The sequence below is a fragment of the Zeus faber genome (genome assembly GCF_960531495.2).
Source record: "Zeus faber genome assembly, chromosome: 17".
Taxonomy (NCBI): Eukaryota; Metazoa; Chordata; class Actinopteri; order Zeiformes; family Zeidae; genus Zeus; species Zeus faber.
This window is the reverse complement of record NC_137204.1, coordinates 23,926,041-23,946,808: the sequence shown is the minus strand read 5'-3', so window position 1 is coordinate 23,946,808 and position 20,768 is coordinate 23,926,041. Positions and strand designations below refer to the sequence as shown.

At 40.6% G+C, this 20,768-nt stretch overlaps 1 protein-coding gene across 1 annotated transcript in view; it reads right to left on the bottom strand.

Annotated features, from left to right (window-relative positions):
* The window catches only part of ank1b (ankyrin 1, erythrocytic b), a gene marked incomplete at both ends in the record, with an annotated part of 102,552 nt that overhangs the window by 46,864 nt on the left and 34,920 nt on the right, over nt 1–20,768 (bottom strand). Inside the window, 3 exons of the mRNA XM_080018404.1 lie at nt 810–908; nt 1,516–1,614; nt 6,681–6,782. Of these exons, the coding sequence (XP_079874530.1) occupies nt 810–908; nt 1,516–1,614; nt 6,681–6,782 (300 nt within the window). The remainder of the gene's footprint in view (nt 1–809; nt 909–1,515; nt 1,615–6,680; nt 6,783–20,768) is intronic.

Here is a 20,768-nt window from a genome sequence, read left to right as displayed (position 1 = left end):
TATGAGTTCACGCACAAAAGAAGTCATTCTCATCCCTTTTTCATTTCAAGGACACTTGAGTTCGATCAGCATTTGGTCACGATTTAGTTTCTCGGAGCCCAATCTCGGGCCAAAAAATAGTGACACAGTGAGGCAGATCACAGTGAAACTAGGATCCAAACAGCCCTTATTATACCTTCTATAATGGTGCCAACGTCCTGTCAGTGAAATAACGGTGAAGTTTAACTATTAGTCATTTTGCCAGGGACCCCTGGATCCTCTTAAAGGACCCCCTAGGGGTCCCCAGACCCCACATTGAGAACCACTGAGCTAAATCCTAAGTACTTTTAAAACCCACATCTTTTTGATAGAGATTTGCAAAAGACTCTGGTCTTCTCCCGGACTTGTACTGTCCCAGGCCCTGTACTGTCCCTGGCCTCGTACTGTCCCATACCCTGTACTGTCCCAGGCGTTGCACTGTCCCATACCCTGTACTGTCCCAGACCCTCTACTGTCCCAGACCCTGTACTGCCCTAGACCCTGTACTGTCCTAGGCCCTGTGCTGTCCCATACCCTGTACTCTCCCAGGCCTTGTACTGTCCCAGGCCCTGTACTGCCCAGGGCCTCTACTGTACCAGGCCTTGTCCTGTCCCAGGCCCTGTAGTGTTTGAGACCCTGTACTGTCCCAGGCCTTGAACTGTCCCAGGCCCTGTACTGTCCCAGGCCCTCTATTGTCCCAGGGCCTGGCCTGTCCCAGGCCCTGTACTGTCCCAGGCCCTGTACTGTCCCAGGCCTTGCATTGTTCCAGGTTTTGGACTATTTTGTCTCACCTGTGACTGGGCGTTAACATTAGCACCGTAGTGAACCAGTTCCCCCACCACCCGCTCCTGCCCGGCCAGTGCAGCGATGTGGAGGGCAGTGTTTCCTTTCTGGAGGTCACACACATACACACACACACACACACACACACACACACACACACACACACACACACACACACACACACGCACACACACACACGCACACGAGGGAGGACTATTTTTAGAAATTAAGCCACTGTGTTTATTCAAAGCATTAACATTAAATAAGCCTAAAAAGTTTGAATGTCGGGATTTTACTTTCATTGCATTCTACTTCGACTCATAATTCTAATACTAATACTGATGCTATGATTAATATTATTATTATTATTATTATTATTATAAATAATAATAATAATAATAATAATAATAATAATAATAATAATAATAATAATAATAATAATAATAATAATAACGAAACAACCTAACGTGTCATACAAACTAAATCTTTTTTCAACATACACTAGACTACCTGCTGGCGGTACAGTAATCACAGTGTGTACTGCTCCATTTTATGCTGATGCTTCGTAATATAATATTCATGTTGATTTGTTTTCATTCCGTTGAACGCTTTGCTCCGCTGATCAGGAAGATCACCAGCACAACAGCACAAAAAGCAGGCACAGCGACGGTTCCCAGCACAACGGTGTATTGTATGATGTATGGGTGACTCTACCTTGGTGGTGGCTTCCAGCACAATGCCAGAGTGTAGTAGCTCCAGCACCATTTTGACGTGACCTTCTTTAGAGGCGAGGTGTAACCCGTTGAGACCATTCTAGACGGGGAGAAGAGCAAAAAGCAAACAAAAACAAAATCAACTTTCCAGGGTTCTGACAATGGCATGGAGAGCTGAGCGACAGCCGGACTCTGCAGAAGAGACGCTTCATTGAAAAAACCCACGACAAAACCAAGTGTGCAGTGTGCTTTGGTATACTTATGAGCCCGACCGCAGAACACCTCTCCTCACCAAGAATAACATTTTAAAAAATGCATGTGGAGAATTTGCAAAGAGAACAGCAATGGTATAAAAACAGGTCGAGATATTAAAGTTGTTATGATGTAAAATTAAATGTACAGAAGAAAATGAGGAATTAAAATGCCTATTATTCTGTCTGTCTGTCTGTCTGTCCGTCTGTCTGTCTCCCTGCCTGTCTGTCTGTCTGTCTGTCTGTCTGTCTGTCTGTCTGTCCCCCTGCCTGCCTGTCTGTCTGGCTGCAAGTCGCGTCGGTCCGGCATGTGACGAATCACGCCTGCAGCACCAGCTCTACACCACCAGGGGGCCCATTGATCCATCCACGCTGCTCTCATACTGCAGTGTCACTCGTTTATAATGGGGAACACCTCCCAGGCACACACACACACACACACACACACACACACACACACACACACACACACACACACACACACACACACACACACACACACACACACACACACACAGAATATAATAATATGTATTTGTTTTGTATACTATATATTTTGTACATATGATTCATATTTTTGTGCGCAGATCACCTTGGACCCCAACATTCAACACACACATACAGTGACCTCATAACAAAAACCAAAAGCAAAACAAACCTGTACTGATTTTCTTTCTGTCTGTCGTCACAATTTCTCCCTTTTTCTCTCTGTCTACGCATGTAAGTGTATTAGAGAGCAGATGGGTGAATGGATGGATGGATGGATAAATAGATAAATATAATATTAATAATAAATGAATAAAAAAAAAATAATAATAATATTTATTTTTTTATATTCACAGTCAGTGAATCATTTTCTATTATTATCATTGAGTGTGTGTGTGTGTGTGTGTGTGTGTGTGTGTGTGTGTGTGTGTGTGTGTGTGTGTGTGTGTGTTTTCTGGTGCCAAGAGCTTGGGCTGGCTGCCAGTTTTGTTCTGTTTGTTGTAAGAAACACCCTGACCATCCATTCATTGATCCATCCACCCATCCATCTATCCGGTTTTTCATCCATTTGTTCATTCATTCATATATTTTCAATGATTCTTTCTTTCTTTCTTTCTTTCTTTCTTTCATGCATTTATTCACTTGTTCATTCATTTTCATCCATCCATCCATCCATCCATCCATCCATCCATCCATCCATCCATCCATCCATGTATTCATTTATCCATTTGATCGTTCATTCATTCATTCATGCATTCATTTTCATGAATGTATTCTTTCTTTATTTCTTTCATTCAAGCATCCATTCGATTGTTCATTCATTTTCATTCATTCATCCATCCATCCCTTCCTCCCGCCATCATCCAGCCATTCATTCATCCATTCTTCCATTTATTCATTCATCATATTCATGCATCCAACCACCCACCCATTCATTAATTCATTCATTCATTTATGCATTCCTCACATTCACGCATCCATCCACCCACCCATTCATTCATCCATTCAATCATTCATTAATTTATCCATTCAACTATTCATCCATCCATCCACCCATTCATTCATTCATTCATTCATTCATTCATTCATTCACCCCACATCACTCCCAGCCATCCCCACTATCATAAACTCAAATGAACTGCTGGAGCACATGTCAAATCCTGAACCCCAAGTCAAAATAACCCTTTTATTTATAGTCTGTTAATTACTGACTAATAAACTTGGATGTGTATTATTTAGTAATTAACTGGCTAACACCCAGTAATATGCCAGTATCTAATTATACCAATGATATTTATCACTTCCAGTATTTATTAGACAGGATCATCATTGTACTTGATAAGAGCAATGGTAATATAATATTTTGTCATTACGCAGTGAGACACAGCTGCATTACAGAGCAATTGAATTTCCCTTTTGTAACGAGGAAATATTAATGATTCAAATGCAAATAATTAATGAGTCTGGAATAATAATGTCGTTGGGTAAAAATGACCTCATATAACTGATGTATCACGAGGTGATAACCAGTTAACGACGACAGAATGCCCTTTGAATGATACATAGATTACTGAATAATAGAAATTCAGACCGTCGGGGTGTTTTTCATGAAAGAGATTCAGTTGCATGATTATTCCTGGGATCTTGGTTATAATGGTGTTTTTGCTTTTCCAATCTACTATACATATATTATAGGCGAGGATGGAGATCTGAAATTTTTGCTTTGTTATGCCTTCATTTATTCTGGAATGGAATCAAAGGCGGCCAGAAGCAAGCAGGCAGGCCTTTGATTGATGGAGATGTAATCGCTGTGGGTTCATCCAGTGGCGGCTGCTGGTGATATTGGATGGAGGAGGACCGGCTAAAAGTCAAATACCTGTCAATACCTCACAATGCACATTGACATTTCAGAGCCTCAACCGCTTGGTCTGTTACTGCCCGAGCTGCATCTTACGCATGCGCATATCTATCATTTTTTACGACAATTTATAGCATATATATATATATATATATATATATATATAAATAGAAATATAAAAAAAATATATATACACACACACACACACAAACAAATACAGTATATAAATAAATCTAAAAAATATGTATAAATCAATTAACAAATAAATAAATATATATAATTTTTTTTTTTATTAAATAAATGAATAAATAAATGAATTAAAAAATATATATATATATTTGATGGATAGATAGAAATGTTGAGATAATTGTAAAATTTTCATTAGAACCTTTTAATTGATTATTGATTACATATTACTGATAATATGGCTGGTACGCCAAAAATGATGAGATTTTTGTTTTCAAAAGGAAAGCCAAAATATTTCGTTTGTCGAGATTTTGGATTTGGATTTTTCGCAGACAGATTTACACAAAAGGCAGCAACGATTTAACTCTGGCCACTTTACATTTTTGTGCTTAATGTGAAGAAATCAATTCAAATTCCTGTTCTAATGTATTAACGTCCTGTTAATTGAACGCAGGGAAAACATGTGACATAATCATCCTGTGGTCATGAGCCCCCTCCATGAAACACGTGTGGATATCCTGCACGAGTTGGGTCCGTTGTGTTGAGGCCGTGATGCAACAAGGCGTAAGGACGACAAAAAATACTGAAAAACAGGAGCAAGACGACAGAAAACGTGGGTAAATGAGGAGCGCCTTCACTCCAGACTGAGCTCCAAGAGGAGGGGGAGGTGAATTCAAATCGACCGTGTTGGAAAATACTGAAAATCTTTCCTGAAATTGGTTTCATACATCCCTGGTTTGCTGTAGTGCTGCATGTTCATTCATATATTAATTCATTCATTCATCCACTCACCCATTCATCCATCCACCCATCCATCCACCCATCCACCCATCCATCCATCCATTCATTCATCCATTCATCCGTTCATCCTTGCGTTTGTTCGTTCGTTTGTTCGTTTGTTCCTTCATTCACTCATTCATTCATTCACCCCACATCACTCCCAGCCGTTCCCACTATCATTAACTCTAATGAACTGCTGGAGCAAATATCAAATCCCAAATCCCAAGTCAAAGTAACCCTTTCATTCATAGTCTGTTAATTACTGTGTAATAAACTGGGATGTGTATTATTTAGTAATGAACTGGTAATCACCCAGTTATACACCAGTATGTAATTTTAACAATGATATTTGGCATTGAGAGCATTGGATGATCACTGGATCATGAGATCAATGTTATATTTTCTCCTCACGCAGGGAGAGACACCTGCAGTGCCGAGCGATTTGAGAAGCTTTCCTGGTTCAACCGGGAGGTTTAAATGATAAATGACCACTTCACCCAAACGGAAATAATGAATGAGTGCGGAATAATATGTGAGCTAATATAAGTGTTCTCGGTATTTCCTGATATATGGGTCCTCTCAGTGTGCTGACAGTCTTTGTCTCGCACACATGCGCTGAATAGGAATTATATTCATATAATATGTGCTCCCCTTGTAACTGTAAACAAACAGGCGGGGAGGCTGTGACGGTGTTTTGGGATCGGTTTCGCCCCCCGTGTCCGCACATCCTCTGTGTCTCCGCTGCTACTTCCAGATGTTGCTTGCTCAGCCGGGCGATAACAGGGCAGAGAACAGCTGTCGGGGGAAGTTTTTTCGGTGTTTTTCAATCCGGGGCCCCCATCGAAACGTTGGTTCCCATCGTTTCTAACTGTTCCCAGCAACAACACCTCTGAACGCTTTACCGTAGAGAAACTGCCCACTCTGCCGCAGCGTTTAAACGTTTAAACCTTAAAAGAAAAAAATGTTGAATCCGTGTTTTTTCGCAAAAAGTGGAAAGAGTCTTTCCCTTCCGCAGAGCAATTCTTTGGCGAGAGACTAGAAACAGGAAGTTGAATCGCTTCCTACTGGCAACTGGATGTATTTAATTGGTTCGAAATTAAACTGAGATGTCATATTAGTGTTATAAAAACAGTTTTTAATTGTTTCTGTAATTACAACGTGAGTGTTCTCGTTTTGGGGAAATTTTAGATTTAATTACTGTTTTTTTAACGTTTAACGATTTGCGTCCAAGCGCAGTGAGAGGAGAAGAAGCGGAGCGCGCACGCTTCTCAGTCGCAGCGCGTTCGCCGTTGGTGGTTGTGCCGCGGAGCAGCTGTGAAGGCGGGTCAAAAAAAACCCCACCCTTTAAATTTCCGTCGGGCGAGCTCTGCGGCCCCATCGCACGGCCTCACACGTGGCCTGACCGAAGGCTGTTGAGGGAGCTCTCGGATTTCACGTCAGCCTTCCCCAATCGACCATTTAAAGGGACGCGTCGAAAGACGAACGCCAGAGCAGCACTTACGGCCGTCGTCGCCGTCCCCCCGCGGGCATTTGAAACTCCCGGGCGGACAGTCAATGAATAGGCTCGGAATGGGCGGGGGGTGAAAAAGATGGAGGCGTTCTTACTTGATTAGAGGTGTTGATGTCGATGCCGTTCTTGAGGTGGTCCAGGGCCTTGTCCAGGTTCCCAGAGCGAGCCGCTCGCAGGAAGCTGGTGGACGCGTCCGCCTGGAGCAGGGGGGAAGACAAGGAGCAGGCGGGGTTGATATTGCAGGAGAGGAAGAGGGTGAAGAGGAGGGGCATGAGGAGGTGAGGAAGGATGATCCGACTATGGAGCAGCGATACACCTTAAACACAATTTAATTTCAAGGGTTTCAATAGGTTTCAATAAAGTGAGCTTCCATCAAACTGGGAAAAAGTAACCAAAATAACACATCGGATCGGATCGGATCGGATCAGATCAGATCAGATCAGATCAGATCAGATCAGATCAGGTAAGATAAGAAAAGATAAGACAAGATCAGATCAGATCAGATACGATAATAAATCTGATCAGATCAGATCAGATCAGATCAGATCAGATCAGATCAGATGACACTTTATTGATCCCCGGGGGAAATCGCAGGTATTACAGCAGCAGAAAATGACAGAAAGGTGCAAGGAAAGAGATTTAAAAAAAAAAAAAAGGAAAAATAATACAAAATATACCTACCTCCTCTAAAACATTTTTTGATAACTCGTGAAACAATGTGAGTAAAAGTGAGAACACTGGGTGCTCAGGGGTGTAGAATGTGTGCATAAAAACCATAAAAGGTTGTGGTAAGTGCTCAGAGAGAAATAGGAAAACAAATGAAATTTGAAAGAAAAAATAGATGTGGTATAGTATACATTGCTGTACAGACAAATAGCATAAAAAAAAAAGCTGAACAGTCTGGAAAAATTAAAAGGAGAAACCAACATATAAACATATACGGAGGAGACAAAACATCATTCTATGCAGGGGATTAATCAAAATTATAAGGCGAGGAAGGGGTGGTATGGCTGCTAGTATCGGCTGTGGGTATGAATATAAACATAGATATCGGGATATTTCTGTAGAGGATGAAAATGTATTCATTTATTTACTCATTTATCCATGCCTGAATTATTACATACATATTAATGCATACAATAATACAGGCTTCGATAACTATGGATGGGTAGATCAAAATGATTATGATTACGTTAATACCATGATTTTACAGTACACTCTAATTACTGCAATGTAGAATGAAGTATAATAAAGGCTTTTTAAATCACACTTTGTTGTGGACCAGCACGGCCGTGAAGGTCTAACTGCAAATTCTTATTATTTTTTTCCTTACTCATGAAACAATTCAAAAAAAAAAGAAAATGAAATTTTTTTATAAATCAAATCCCAATTCCAGGTTAACCATCGCCTGGCGCTGGAAGTCAGACGAGCCCGAGGCGCGGCGCAGCTCCCCAGAACCTTCATCCTCGCCCGCGCCCCTGCTCCGTGCTCCGTGCTCCGTGCTCCGTGTTCCATGCTCCGTGCCCTCTGCACTCGTCTAAAAATATCCAATTTCTTTCACTAACAGTGGAGCTTCCTCGCCCACGCTGTGAGTTTGGCAGACATCCACGGCGAGGCACGCACCCACACCAGCCAACCTGTCTGAGCCATCTGATCTCAGAGCAAGGGCCCCGGTGAGTGTCTGACTGTGTGTGTGTGTGTGCGTGTGTGTGTGTGTGTGTGTGTGTGCGTGCGTGTGTGTGTGTGCGCGTGTGTGTGTGTGTGTGTGTCTGAATGGAAATAATACTCAGGCCTTTTACTGAAGTAAGAGCCCTGACAAAAATGTACATAATGTACTTAAATGTACATAATGTATTAACAGTAAAAGTACTTGTCATATCTGGTGTCCTGAAATAATTGCCAAGATACTTCTTAAAGTGCTCCTGTACTATTTTACGAATATAAATCCTGAGGTTAAAAAAAGGAAGACAAAGTAACGCTACTGTGTTGGAAAGTAGTGGAAGTGATAAGTATAGATTTTTGTTTTTAGATGTGACGGAGCAAAAGTCAAACGTCTGGTGTTGCTCCGTCCGTCTCAGCCGCTGCTGTCAGAGCCGATGTGACGTGTGGTTCTGAGGTGTTTTTGTCGAGGGCAGTGTTTTCCAAAGTGTGGGCCGCGGAGGTCATTTACAATAAATACATGAAAAGTTTTTGATTTTCAGTTTTGTAATTTAGTTTGAATGTACCATGAAATATTGATATTAAATATTAGCATTTTTTTAAAAGTACTCATACCGTGTTATTTTGTTATTGCCTGTCTTGCTGTAAGTCTCATTATATTATGTAAGCATGGCAGAGATTCATCGAATCATTTCGATTTCAAATCAAATCATTGGTGCAAAATTGACTCCTTTCTATGCAAATGAGCCTCATTGCAAATAGCGTTTATTATTATTATTATTATTATCATTAATATTATTATTATTATTATTATCATTATTATTATTATTATTATCATTATTATTGTTATTATTATTATTATTATTATTATTATTATATTATTATTACAAAACGCACTCCAAAAGCAACTTGTTGAAACTGTGAATATTTTTTTTGTACCAATAAGGCGTTACAAAGGTTGACAAAAACTGTTCTGTAATTCCTTTTTAACCACAGATGGCCTCATGGACCATGGACAGCTCCGCAGGCCGCGGCCTCGGGTGCAGCGGCCTGGAACTTAATAGAACAAAATATATCAAATCAACTGTCATCATTTCTACATTGTAATATTAAGATTCAGTGAGAACTATAATTTCTTAAGTAAAAATATAGATTACATATATATATACAGTATATTTAATACTGGATGTTTAAATGTTTTATAATCACGTCCCCACCCGGTGACGCGGAGACGCACAACGGGGTCTCCCCGTGCACCTGATGAACATGGAGTCATTTTTCATTATTTTCAGATGCCCCCGTCAGGATTTGGTGGTGTGGTGTGTGTGTGTGTGTGTGTGTGTGTGTGTGTGTGTGTGTGTGTGTGTGTGTGTGTGTGTGTGTTTGTGTGTGTGTGTGTGTGTGTGTGTGTGTGGGTGGGTGTAGCGCCGGCGTGCTTCCTATAGGCGACTCCGCTGCACGTCCCCGTGCCTCTCAGTTGCCTAACTGAATGTAAAAAGAAAAGCACTGTGCATAAAGGGGACGCTCTCTCAGACACCCCCACCCCCTCACCCTATAATATGTCCCTTTTAAAATCGTCACTTATTTATTCAGTTGTTGTATGATATGATGATTATTTCTTAAAGGTATTGGATGACATGATCACTATTTCTCAGAGGGCTTGTATGAGGGAGTTTTTAGGGAGCCAATGGGTCGGACGATCCAATGTGCGGTTGGTGCATGTGTCCTCTCCTGCTGATGTTTCTTTTGCCAGATCTCCAGCCATGTAAGTCTTTAGAGTTCTTTCCGTTTTTATCGAGACTTGAGAATTTTTTGTAAAATAAAATATCTGGACTTTGGGTCTACTCTTAAATATGTCGTGCCCTCAATTAAATGAGCTGGGTTAATGAGGTTGTAACAGAGACTTTCGACTTTTACAATGCTGGTGCTTCCACCGCTGGAAGATCCTTCTATTTACCACGCCGTCAAAGGGATTACCTCGTCGCACACTTGGTTTTGTCTTTCTTTCCCCCTCCCATTAATCCTTTGTCCCTATCTGCTTCTGCCGATCCCGTTAACTTTTATCCGAGCCCACTCGTAGGCTTCCTGCCTCTCCTCATCTCTACAGATCCTCTGGTCTCACTCTTAGTCGTAGAATTGCAAGCAAACTTTAATTTTCTCTCCCCTTTCTTACGACCTCTCTGCCCTACACCTCGCCGTTTGAATTACTCATCAATAAGAGCGGGCAAACTGCTACTGAGCCGTGAAGAAATACATTTACCAAACAATTCAGGGGTGAGGAACCTCTGGTGTGATGAGAGATAGATTAATAATTATTAAATATTTAGTTAATTACAAACATATTTTGCTCTGCTATGCTGAGTATTTTTTTATCTAAAACTCAACATACCCTGCAATTTTCCTATCGTCGCCAATTGGGTGACTGGGGGGCCTTTAAATAACGTTCCTGCGAATCGGCTTTCTACAAAAGATTATGGGAAGGTATACAAAAGGACATGCACATCACAGCCAGGGAACGTGGGAGTCCAAATAAGGGCATAGAACGGCATAGACGTCAACAAATTTTTCGATCACTAAATCGGAGTGGTTCTCTTCGGAATGCTTTAAATGGATCCAGTACTGAGAGAATAGCAATCAAACTTGGTCACGATTTCCCTGGAAAGAATCCTGGCGTTTTCCCTTCATTTGCAGTGTTCTCCTTGAGACACAATGAGGAACTGATTTTCATCTCAATTCACACATCTTAATTGAATTTACCGCTCTCTTCTCGTCTGTTTCTGCCCACATGCTCCTCTCCGAGTCCATGAGTCTCTCAAAGTCTCTCTTGTCTTCCCTCACTCAGTGTTCATTTTAAACATCATCCACGCAGCGTCCCATCAGCGGCTTTGAGTCCTTTTTAACCAGGCTGACATGCTGTTACCGTGTGGGGCACAGAATCCAATCCGACCTGTAGACGCAAAATCCATCCATCATGACTATTATATGTAGTCATTTTAGGGATGGATCCCTAAAATATATATATATATATATTTATATATATATATATATATATATATAACGCAGACGGCAGCTTGAGAGGGACGAACTAAGTAGGTCCATCAATGTGACTTAGGTGTATGTGTTTGTTTGATTGTGTGTGTGTGTGTGTGTGTGTGCGTGTGTGTGTGTGCGTGTGCGCGCGCGCGCGTGTGTGTCATACAAGGCGATCACATGCACACTCCCTCGGACCTGTTTTCCAACGATGTTTTCCAGATCGTTGAAACGCCCCCGGAACCGCTCTAGAAACTCAATCCGTGACGGTATCCGCTGACTTGCCGAGGGGCCAAAATCAAGTCGACGTTAGGGCTCCAAAATGGAACAAAAACGCAACGCCCCCTGGTGGCCAACAGATCCGTGGACGATGGAGTGATGCATCTGTTGAGAAATGTCTCACGGCGGTCGGCATCGATGGCGAACCGTCGGCGTCAAATTTTGAATAAACCGTTCAAAATGTTTTACAGTTAATTATGTTGAATATACTGTCCATATATGTACTGTATATATATAGAGACGTCTAGTCATTTTATTTAAGGAAACAAAACATTTTAACAAAATGTTAACATATTCCCTCTGTTTTTGGTATCTATAAATAACAAGACAATGCATTAACAATTCACATTTTAACACAACACGACCGATTGCAGTCACTAGTAGTGACTACTACCTGCCACTACGAGTGACAGCTTGTAGCCACTCGTCATGAGTGCTAGTAGTCACTGGTAGTAGTCCTCCATTTTAATTCTGCTCATGTACTACTGTATGCAGTTCACATTCCTGCTACGACCAAAACTTAAGCAGCTGACTCCCCCTCCTCTCCTCTCTCCTTCATCAGCAGGTCTTCTTGATCACATTCCTCCACCCCTACTCCACTCCTCCTCCACTCCTCCTTCCGGCTGCGTTTCCCTGCCGAGCGTTCCGCCTCATTCTCCGACGTCCTCATTCACCTTCTCACTCTCACACCATCGAGCTGTTATGACACATTTAGTCCTGGTCATTTTTTATTCGTTTTTTTCAATCCAGGATTTTTTGTTTTTGCAATCTTGTTCATGCAACCCCCCCCCCCCCCCAACCCCCACCACACACACACACACACACACTTGATTTTGATGTGACATATGCAAATGCCTAATTATATTATGGGTTTATTAAATTGGATGGTGTCACTGAATTGTATTGCATAGATGCTTTATGGTTTTTATTATCTCATGACTTTTGAGATTTTCAGTTTTATGATAATTTCTTTTGAAGCATTTTTTTTATTTCCTTAAATTAAAAAAATGTGAATTGTTTTAATCTGTTTTAAATATATCACCCTCACAGGGAGAAGCCTGACTTCACTGGTGCGTCTGGGGGGAACATGTATGAATCACACATGATCTCTTGGGAGCCTGTTTGCATGGCGCATAATCCCCAGGTTCTGCACTTAAGCTTCTTTGACATGTCATGTTATCCATTTCTCGCAATGAGAAGAAGGGTGAGACAGGATTTCTCTTGAAGTGCGAATTGCACGTCAGCTTATATGACTCCACAGTGTTCGGTTCTGAGTTGAAAAAAAGATCCTAATTTTCCTTAGTAACTTAAATGGAAACCTAAAGTAATAACTGGGATGTGAAAAATGTGAAAACAAAAACGTAACCGGTTGGCGAGAACAAACCCCAAGGTCGTCTTTTTTGCTTTCTTTCTTTTTTAATCTGACAGAGCTCTATGTAAATTATGTCTTTTCATAAGCTGCATAGAGGTTACCCTCCCATAAAAAAAAAAAAAAAATGGCAGGAACTCACGCATAAGGACGAAGGTCACTATCTAAATGTGAAGCGTGAATTGGGCTTGAAGCCAGGTCTTGGGGCGTGGGGAGTGGGGTGGGGGGGGGGGGGCAAGGTCTCGATGACACTGCCATAATGGTACAGATAAAGTGAACGTATAAGACAAAACTCTGCATACTGTACACACGGGGACAGCACACACACGAAAGAGCTGAGGAAGGATACAATTCAATCGTCACATTTGGGATGAAAAACACAAAAGGTACAGTACATGTGCAAACACCAACGACCACAGAGCAAAAACTCACCACTGAAACTACAGGAAACAGAGAAAATCGAGGTGAGCGGAGGAAGGAAACAGCACTGTATAAGCGTCAAAGAACACGACTGGAAAGTGGCCGGAAAACACACAAAAAAAAACAAAAAAAAACACAAGGGGTCCTGCCGTACACAGTGGCAAGGGAAGCCACGGGAACACGAAACTGAGGTAGGAAGTCTGAAAGAAGCACCAGCGGAAACACCACCACCACCACCACCACACTGCAAAAAATGCCCATCTCATTAAGTTGTTCAGTCTTGTATCGTGATTATTTGACTCGACTGTTGGAAATTACTGAAAATAGTCATAATAGTAATATCTATCCGTGTTCATTAGAAAGTTTTATACCTTTGCGAATGATGTATTTATTATTTTTTTCTAAATGTAATCCGTGTTGGTCTTGAAAGTGCTGAAACCCTGAGGGGCAAAGTGAAAAAAAAAAGGCGGAATATGAAATTTGTGGATATTTAAGCGGTTTTTGAATCATTTGAACAACTTACATCTCGTTCAAATGACTTATCTCTTTGAGATAAGACGGAAGGACGTCCAAACAAGATAGTAAGAATTTTAAACAAATTACTATGTTGGTCTAACAAATTACTATCTCATTTCAACAAATTACTATCTTGTTCAAATGACTTATCTCTTTTGAACAAGAAACTGTAGAAGGTCGTTCGAACAAGATAGTACATTTGTCAAACGACTTACTTCCTTGTTTGGAAGTAATAGTCTTTTGAACGACTTACTCTTGTTCGAAGGACTCACTATGTCATTCAAACAAGAAAGACAGTCATCCAAATGACATAGTAAGTCCTTTGAACAAGTGTCCAAGAAAATTAGTAAGTCATTCAAACAACATAAGAAAGTAATTTGAATGACTTTCTATGCCATTTGGGCGAGAGTGTAAGTCGTTCGAGCAAGATAGTATGTTGTTCCAAAGATTGGTATTTTGTTAGAACAAGATAGTAAATTGTTGGAAAAACGTACATCTAATTCAAACACAATAATAAATATTTTCAACCAATTACTATCTTGTTCTAACAAATTACTATCTACCTATCTATTCGAACACGAAAGACGGTCGTCCAAATGAGGTAGCGAGTCATTCAAGCAACATACGTAAGTCGTAGTAAGTTGTTTGAAGACTTACTATTTGATTTGGACGAGAGAGTAAGTTGTTTGAACAAGATAGTATGTTGTCTGAAAGACTCACTAGCTCTTCCAAACAAAATAGTAAGCGGTTTCAAACAAGAAAGATAGTCATTTTAACGTGATAGCAAGTCATGTGAAGCACTATCTCATTTGAACAAGATATGAAGTCGTCAGAAAGACTTCCCAGCTGGTTCAGACGAGATAGGAAGTTGTTTGAACCACTTGAACAAATATAGATTTCCGCCTAATTCTCATTCTTTTATTTTGGTTTTGCCCTTCAGCGCTTCCATATAGAACCACCAGAGACATGCATTGTTTCAAGACATGGTCACCCTGTTGAAGTTAAAATCCTAAATGAAACTGAAGGTGGGAACAAGGGGAACAAGGGGAACCCCGTTCCCCTTGTTCCACTCCCAATTGGTAGATGTGTTCAGGATTTATAAGACTCTAAGAGTTGGTACAAGACTAAACCACTTAGCAAAGATTAGTACTTTTTACAGTGCATTAGACACAGCAGCACGTAACCGCCATAGAAATACCACACAGAGAAAGTGTTGAAGCAGTAGACAGCAGAGAGTATACGTGTAGTATATATATATGTATATATATACGTGTATCATATTTACTCATACTCCCCGGCTGCGGCAGACCTCTCAGAGCCAACACTACTGACCTGATGGACAAGCCAGCGCTGAGCCACATGAGCCTAGAAGACAACAGACACCAGCAACACACCAAGACAAGGCCGGTTAATGGGACAGACACAGACAGACAAACTGACTCTTTTGGATGAGCTGCTAATGACTTGCATTGCTATGGGACTTGGAGGTATAGTCACACCCAAATAACAATTCAGGAAATAAGAGAAAGAAAAATACTGTGGAACAATGCATTATGTAATAACGCTGCAATAACTTGTCCAAATGGAATACATTTGACCTTTGTTATGTAATAACGCCGGCGCCTTGTAATAACTTTGTAATAACTGGACACGATACATGATATGTTTTTCACATTTTGTAATGACCTATTGTAAAAAGGAATTATTCAGTAATACACAAAAATTACATTTATATAAAGTGTCACGTTAATAGATGAGCAAATTTCACTGGAGGCTCACACAGACAGAAATAAAAACATTGTACACACATTATATAATGCTGTAGGTTATTGTAGGGTTATAGGGTATTATTAGATTATAAATGTAACATGTATTACATGTTGGCAAGTTATAACAATGCATAGGTATTGCATAACAAAGGACAAATGTATGACATTTTGACAGGTTATGGCATGTGATTTGCAAGTGTGTGGCTATATTTTGAAGTCCTGAAAAACACACACCTGAACACAGAAATATGTGCATGTACATAACAGAATGGACGTGGGTTCCCTTTTTGGGGACAAACAATGTTTCGAAAAGACAATGGCATATATAACACACACACATGTAATTATACACAGGAATATATGACAGATCTTTATATATTTCAGAACACTGTAACATTGGAAAATGTCATACAGGATTTGACAACACTCAAGTGACATTTATAGTAGTATCAACATACTGTTATCGTCTGTACATGTGCACTCTGCTTATTCCTCCTTGAGCCTTTGTTCTGTTTGCATTGCAATGCTATACCGAAATCAACATTTTTGTGAAGTAATTGTGATTCTCTGACTGTAATTCTGACACAATATCAACATAATCATCCACTCTGAGCTGAAATTAACTTAAACCACCAGCCTACATGTGTCATGTGTCACGTTAAATGATGAAACAGTGCAGCACAAAAAGCAGAGGGGGGAAATGTGACCACGGACAGAGCATGTTAAAATAATAGAAATATGAAATACGTGTTCTTTGGTCAACAGCTACACGGTTTAATAAGCTCCGGTTGTCAAAAGCATCATACTCGACTCAAATTACAAAAGCCAGATGTTTGTTTGAACATAGAGCCGTTCCAGTCAACAGCACTCCATCATAAACCAAGCGGTTCATCCCCGTCTTCCCCCGCTGCACTTGCAGCGCTGCCTCGGCCCCCCGCGGATCGCAGAATGCAGCATGAACACTGGTTCTCCGAGGCGGTGTCATTTCAGGGGAGACACGGCATGGTCAGCTATTCATGGGAAAAGCTGCGACACTAAAGATGGCGGTGGAACAGCGAGACACAGGACGTCAGCAAAAAAAAACAAAAAACGGCACATGCCTCTTATGTGATGAAAATCAGGCGACCGATCACGCTTCCGGGTGGACGCCCGTCTCAAACGCCGCAATCTCATTCTTTGACGGTGTGCGGCACAACTCATCAGTACCGTGTGTGTAAAGGAATAGTTCTGACTTTTTTTTTTAAGTTTAGCCTTGTTTAATATTCACCCTTCGTGTAGTTCATATGTTGGTAGGTTTCAATGCAAGTAATGGGGGGGAAAATGAACAATGTGCATTTGGCACTGTGGCACAGCTATCAAAATGGCGCCAGCAAACAGTGTATTTAGCAATAAAGCCAAAAATTATTTCTTAAAAAGAACTCCTGGATTTTGCAAAATCAGAGTGCTGTGGTATTAGTTTAGCTTTGCCAGAAGTGAAGCATGAGTTTTTGCAATGAACGCAAATTGTGGCTTTGTCCCCGATTTCTTGCATTGAACTCCTGATGGAGGAATCAAGTCAAGCTTCCAATTTGGAGAAAAGGCTGGACTGCCGCAGCAATAAAACTTACCTAAGTACACTATGAGGTAAAAAAAAATATATATATAAAAAAAAAATATATATATATATATATATATATATATATATATATATATATATAAATGTATATATATATATATAGAAAAAATATGTATATATATTTATATATATATATATATATTTATATTTATATATATATATATATATATATATATATATATACATATATATATATACCACACTACACTACACTGCACTGCACTACACAACACCAGACCACACTACACTACACCACGCTACACTACACCACAACCCAACCCAAAAACACAACGTCTGACTTGAAAACTACTTCTCAGGTGATCTCCTTGTGTTCACCCACGCTGACAGTTGTCATTGCCAGAATAGCGGCGAAGTGTTCTTATTCTAGTGACGGCCAGTGTCACTTGCGATTTGGGAAGGAGTCCGTGTGTCGGGCGGAGGCTTTGTCATCTCCTGTCGCGAGCAGAGGGAGCGTTGCAGCCGGCCCAGACACAAGACGTGATGATTGTTTTGGAAGTGAGAGAAGCGTTGTTCTGCAAACCACTGACATCGGAAGGGAGCGCCCCATGGGGAGAAGTGTGCATGGGACTTACACACACACACACACACACACACACACACACACACACACACACACACAAATACACACCGTCCTCCACTACACTGGTGATATTTTTTGATTTCTGAAACTCCAATGCAGAGCGGCTGTGCCTGAGTTTTACTTTACTGTGTTTGAGTTGAGTCGGTTTCTTTTGTTTTATCAATTCTGATTGTCAACAACAATAATATGAATAATTCAATAATTCAAAGGCCTTTATTGGCATGGGCACCTGTCAAGGGGTGGATATATTAAGCAGCAAGTGAACAGTCAGTTCTTGAAGTTGATGTGTTGGAAGCAGGAAAAATGGGCAAGCGCAAGGATCTGAGCCACTTTGACAAGGACCAAATAGTGATGGCTAGACGACTGGGTCAGAGCATCTCCAAGACGACAGGTCTTGTGGGGTGTTCCCGGTATGCAGTGGTTAGTACCTACCAAAAGTGGTCCAAGGAAGGACAACCGGTGAACTGGTAACAGGTTCATGGGCTCCTATGATGACATGGGGAGTGAAGTCTAGTCCGTTTGGTCCCATCCCACAGAAGAGCTACTGCAGCACAAATTGGTGTAAAGTTAATGCTGCTGTGATAGAAAGGTGTCAGGACACACAGTGCGTCACAGCTCGCCGCCTAGGGGACCGGTCAGAGTGTCCATGTTGACCCCTGTCCACCGCTGAAAGCTCCTACAATGGGGCACGTGAGCATCAGAACTGGACCATGGAGCAATGGAAGAAGGTGGCCTGGTCTGGTGAGTCACGTTTTCTTGTACATCGTGTAGACGGGCGGGGTTAGGGTCCGATCCGATGGAGCGTCTGCGGGATGTGCTGGAACAACAAGACCGATCCATGGGGGCCAAACCTTGCAACTTCCAGGACTTAAAGGATCTGCTGCTAACGTCTTGGTGCCAGATGGGTGGTTAATAAGTGGCTGTGGTTTTAATGTTGTGATTGATCGGTGTATATATATATTTAATCGATTCTTGTGGTCAACAAGAATAATATGCTCATTCAGCACATTCTCTGCCTTTTTTTGGTATTATTTCGGTCTTGATTTTTTTCAGGGCTTTTTTTAGCATGTCTGTTCGTCAGCTATGCAGTCACATTTGTTTTGACTGGCTGCATATCCTCAACAAAGTATATTTAATGGCATGGCACAGTGTACAGTATAAACAGTATTAACAAATTAACGTTAATCGCAATTATTTGCATGACAATTGTTCGTCAACTAAAATGTAAAGATTTTGACGGCTCCATAGACTAACCTCCAGTTTAGTGATATATCAGGACTTATTATCACACAGATCATAGATTATTTTACACAATATGAATAAAAATGAGTCAGTTTATGTGAAATAATCCAACTGGAGCTCATAACTTTGATCATCGTATTTTTTTTAATTACAATTTTGATAAGAATGATATGACACTATATCTTTATTTATTATCTTTATTTTATTGTAATGGGGTGGGATGTAAAGGCCATTGGTCATAACTCCGGTTCCCATGTTTACGTCATATCTGTTCAGCTCACCATTAGGTCGTATGTAGGTAGAGATAGCACTGAATAACAATAAACAAACAATAATATGTAAATGTATTTAGCCAGCCCAAATCTTAAATTGCACACACACACACACACACACACACACACACACACACACACACACACACACACACACACACACACACACACACACACACACACACACACACACACACACACACACACACACACACAGATCCAGAGACATGGAGACGCTACCTGCTCACCAATGCTGCCGCTACAACCCAAAATAGCAGCGCAGGCTTCACACGGTGTCTGTGTAAGTAACGAACCCTCCTGGGTTCAAACACAGCCACACTGCACCATTACACCCTGCACACCTGCACACACACACACGCACACACACACACACACACACACACACACGCGCACACACACACACACACACACACACACACGCACGCGCACACACACACACACACCTCACATAACAGTGAGAGCATTGTTACGCTGTTACAGTAGAATTTTAACGTGAGCATGTTTAATTGCAGCACTCTAACATTTAAGATGAGATCAATTAACACAAGGTTTGATAAGTGCTTTATGTATGGCATCATGAGGTGCAATCTTCTGCAGTTTTGTATTTTTGGCTAATTGTATATGCTGTATTTGACATTTGAATACTTTTTTTTAATTATTTATCCTTTTTGTTTTATTATTATTTTTGTTCTCCTTTTTTTTTAAACGCTAAGCTTTTTATTTTGTAATGCTTACGGTCTGTACTGAAATGCACCAAACCTCACCAGAAGAAATGTAAATGTAGTATATGTAAATGTCGTATATGTAAATGTTAGTGGTGAAAATAAAATCAATTCGGATTCTGAAGAGGAGTGGGAGGAGGTGGGATCTGGGCTCCGTTTAGTAATTTAAGGTTTATGTGCAGTGACTATAAAACATTTAAATAATATGAGTGAATCTATAATAAAACTTACTCTTCCCACACAGTTCATTTATTGCATAAATAAAATGTGTGTTCTAGTTCACACTGAATCTTAATATAACAATGCAGAAATGATGACAGTGGATTTAATATATTTCCCCAGGCCACTGCAGGCCTGCAGAGCTGTCCATGGTCCCGCAGGTTCGATGCCATCTGTGGTTCAATGCCAATTCTAACAACTTTATCACTATTCCTTATAACTTTTTGATGTTTTTTTTCGATATCTTTTGAGTTTAATAGGAATAATAGAACCATTTTTTTGGAGTGCGTTTTGAAAACCACTGCTAGCCATTCCGTGACCTACAGATGCCGTTACAGTAATAATAATAATAATAATAATAATAATAATAATAATAATAATTATGTAAAAATATTATTTACAGATCACTGGAAAGTTTGGGCACCCCTTATAAAAAAAATTTTGTCTCG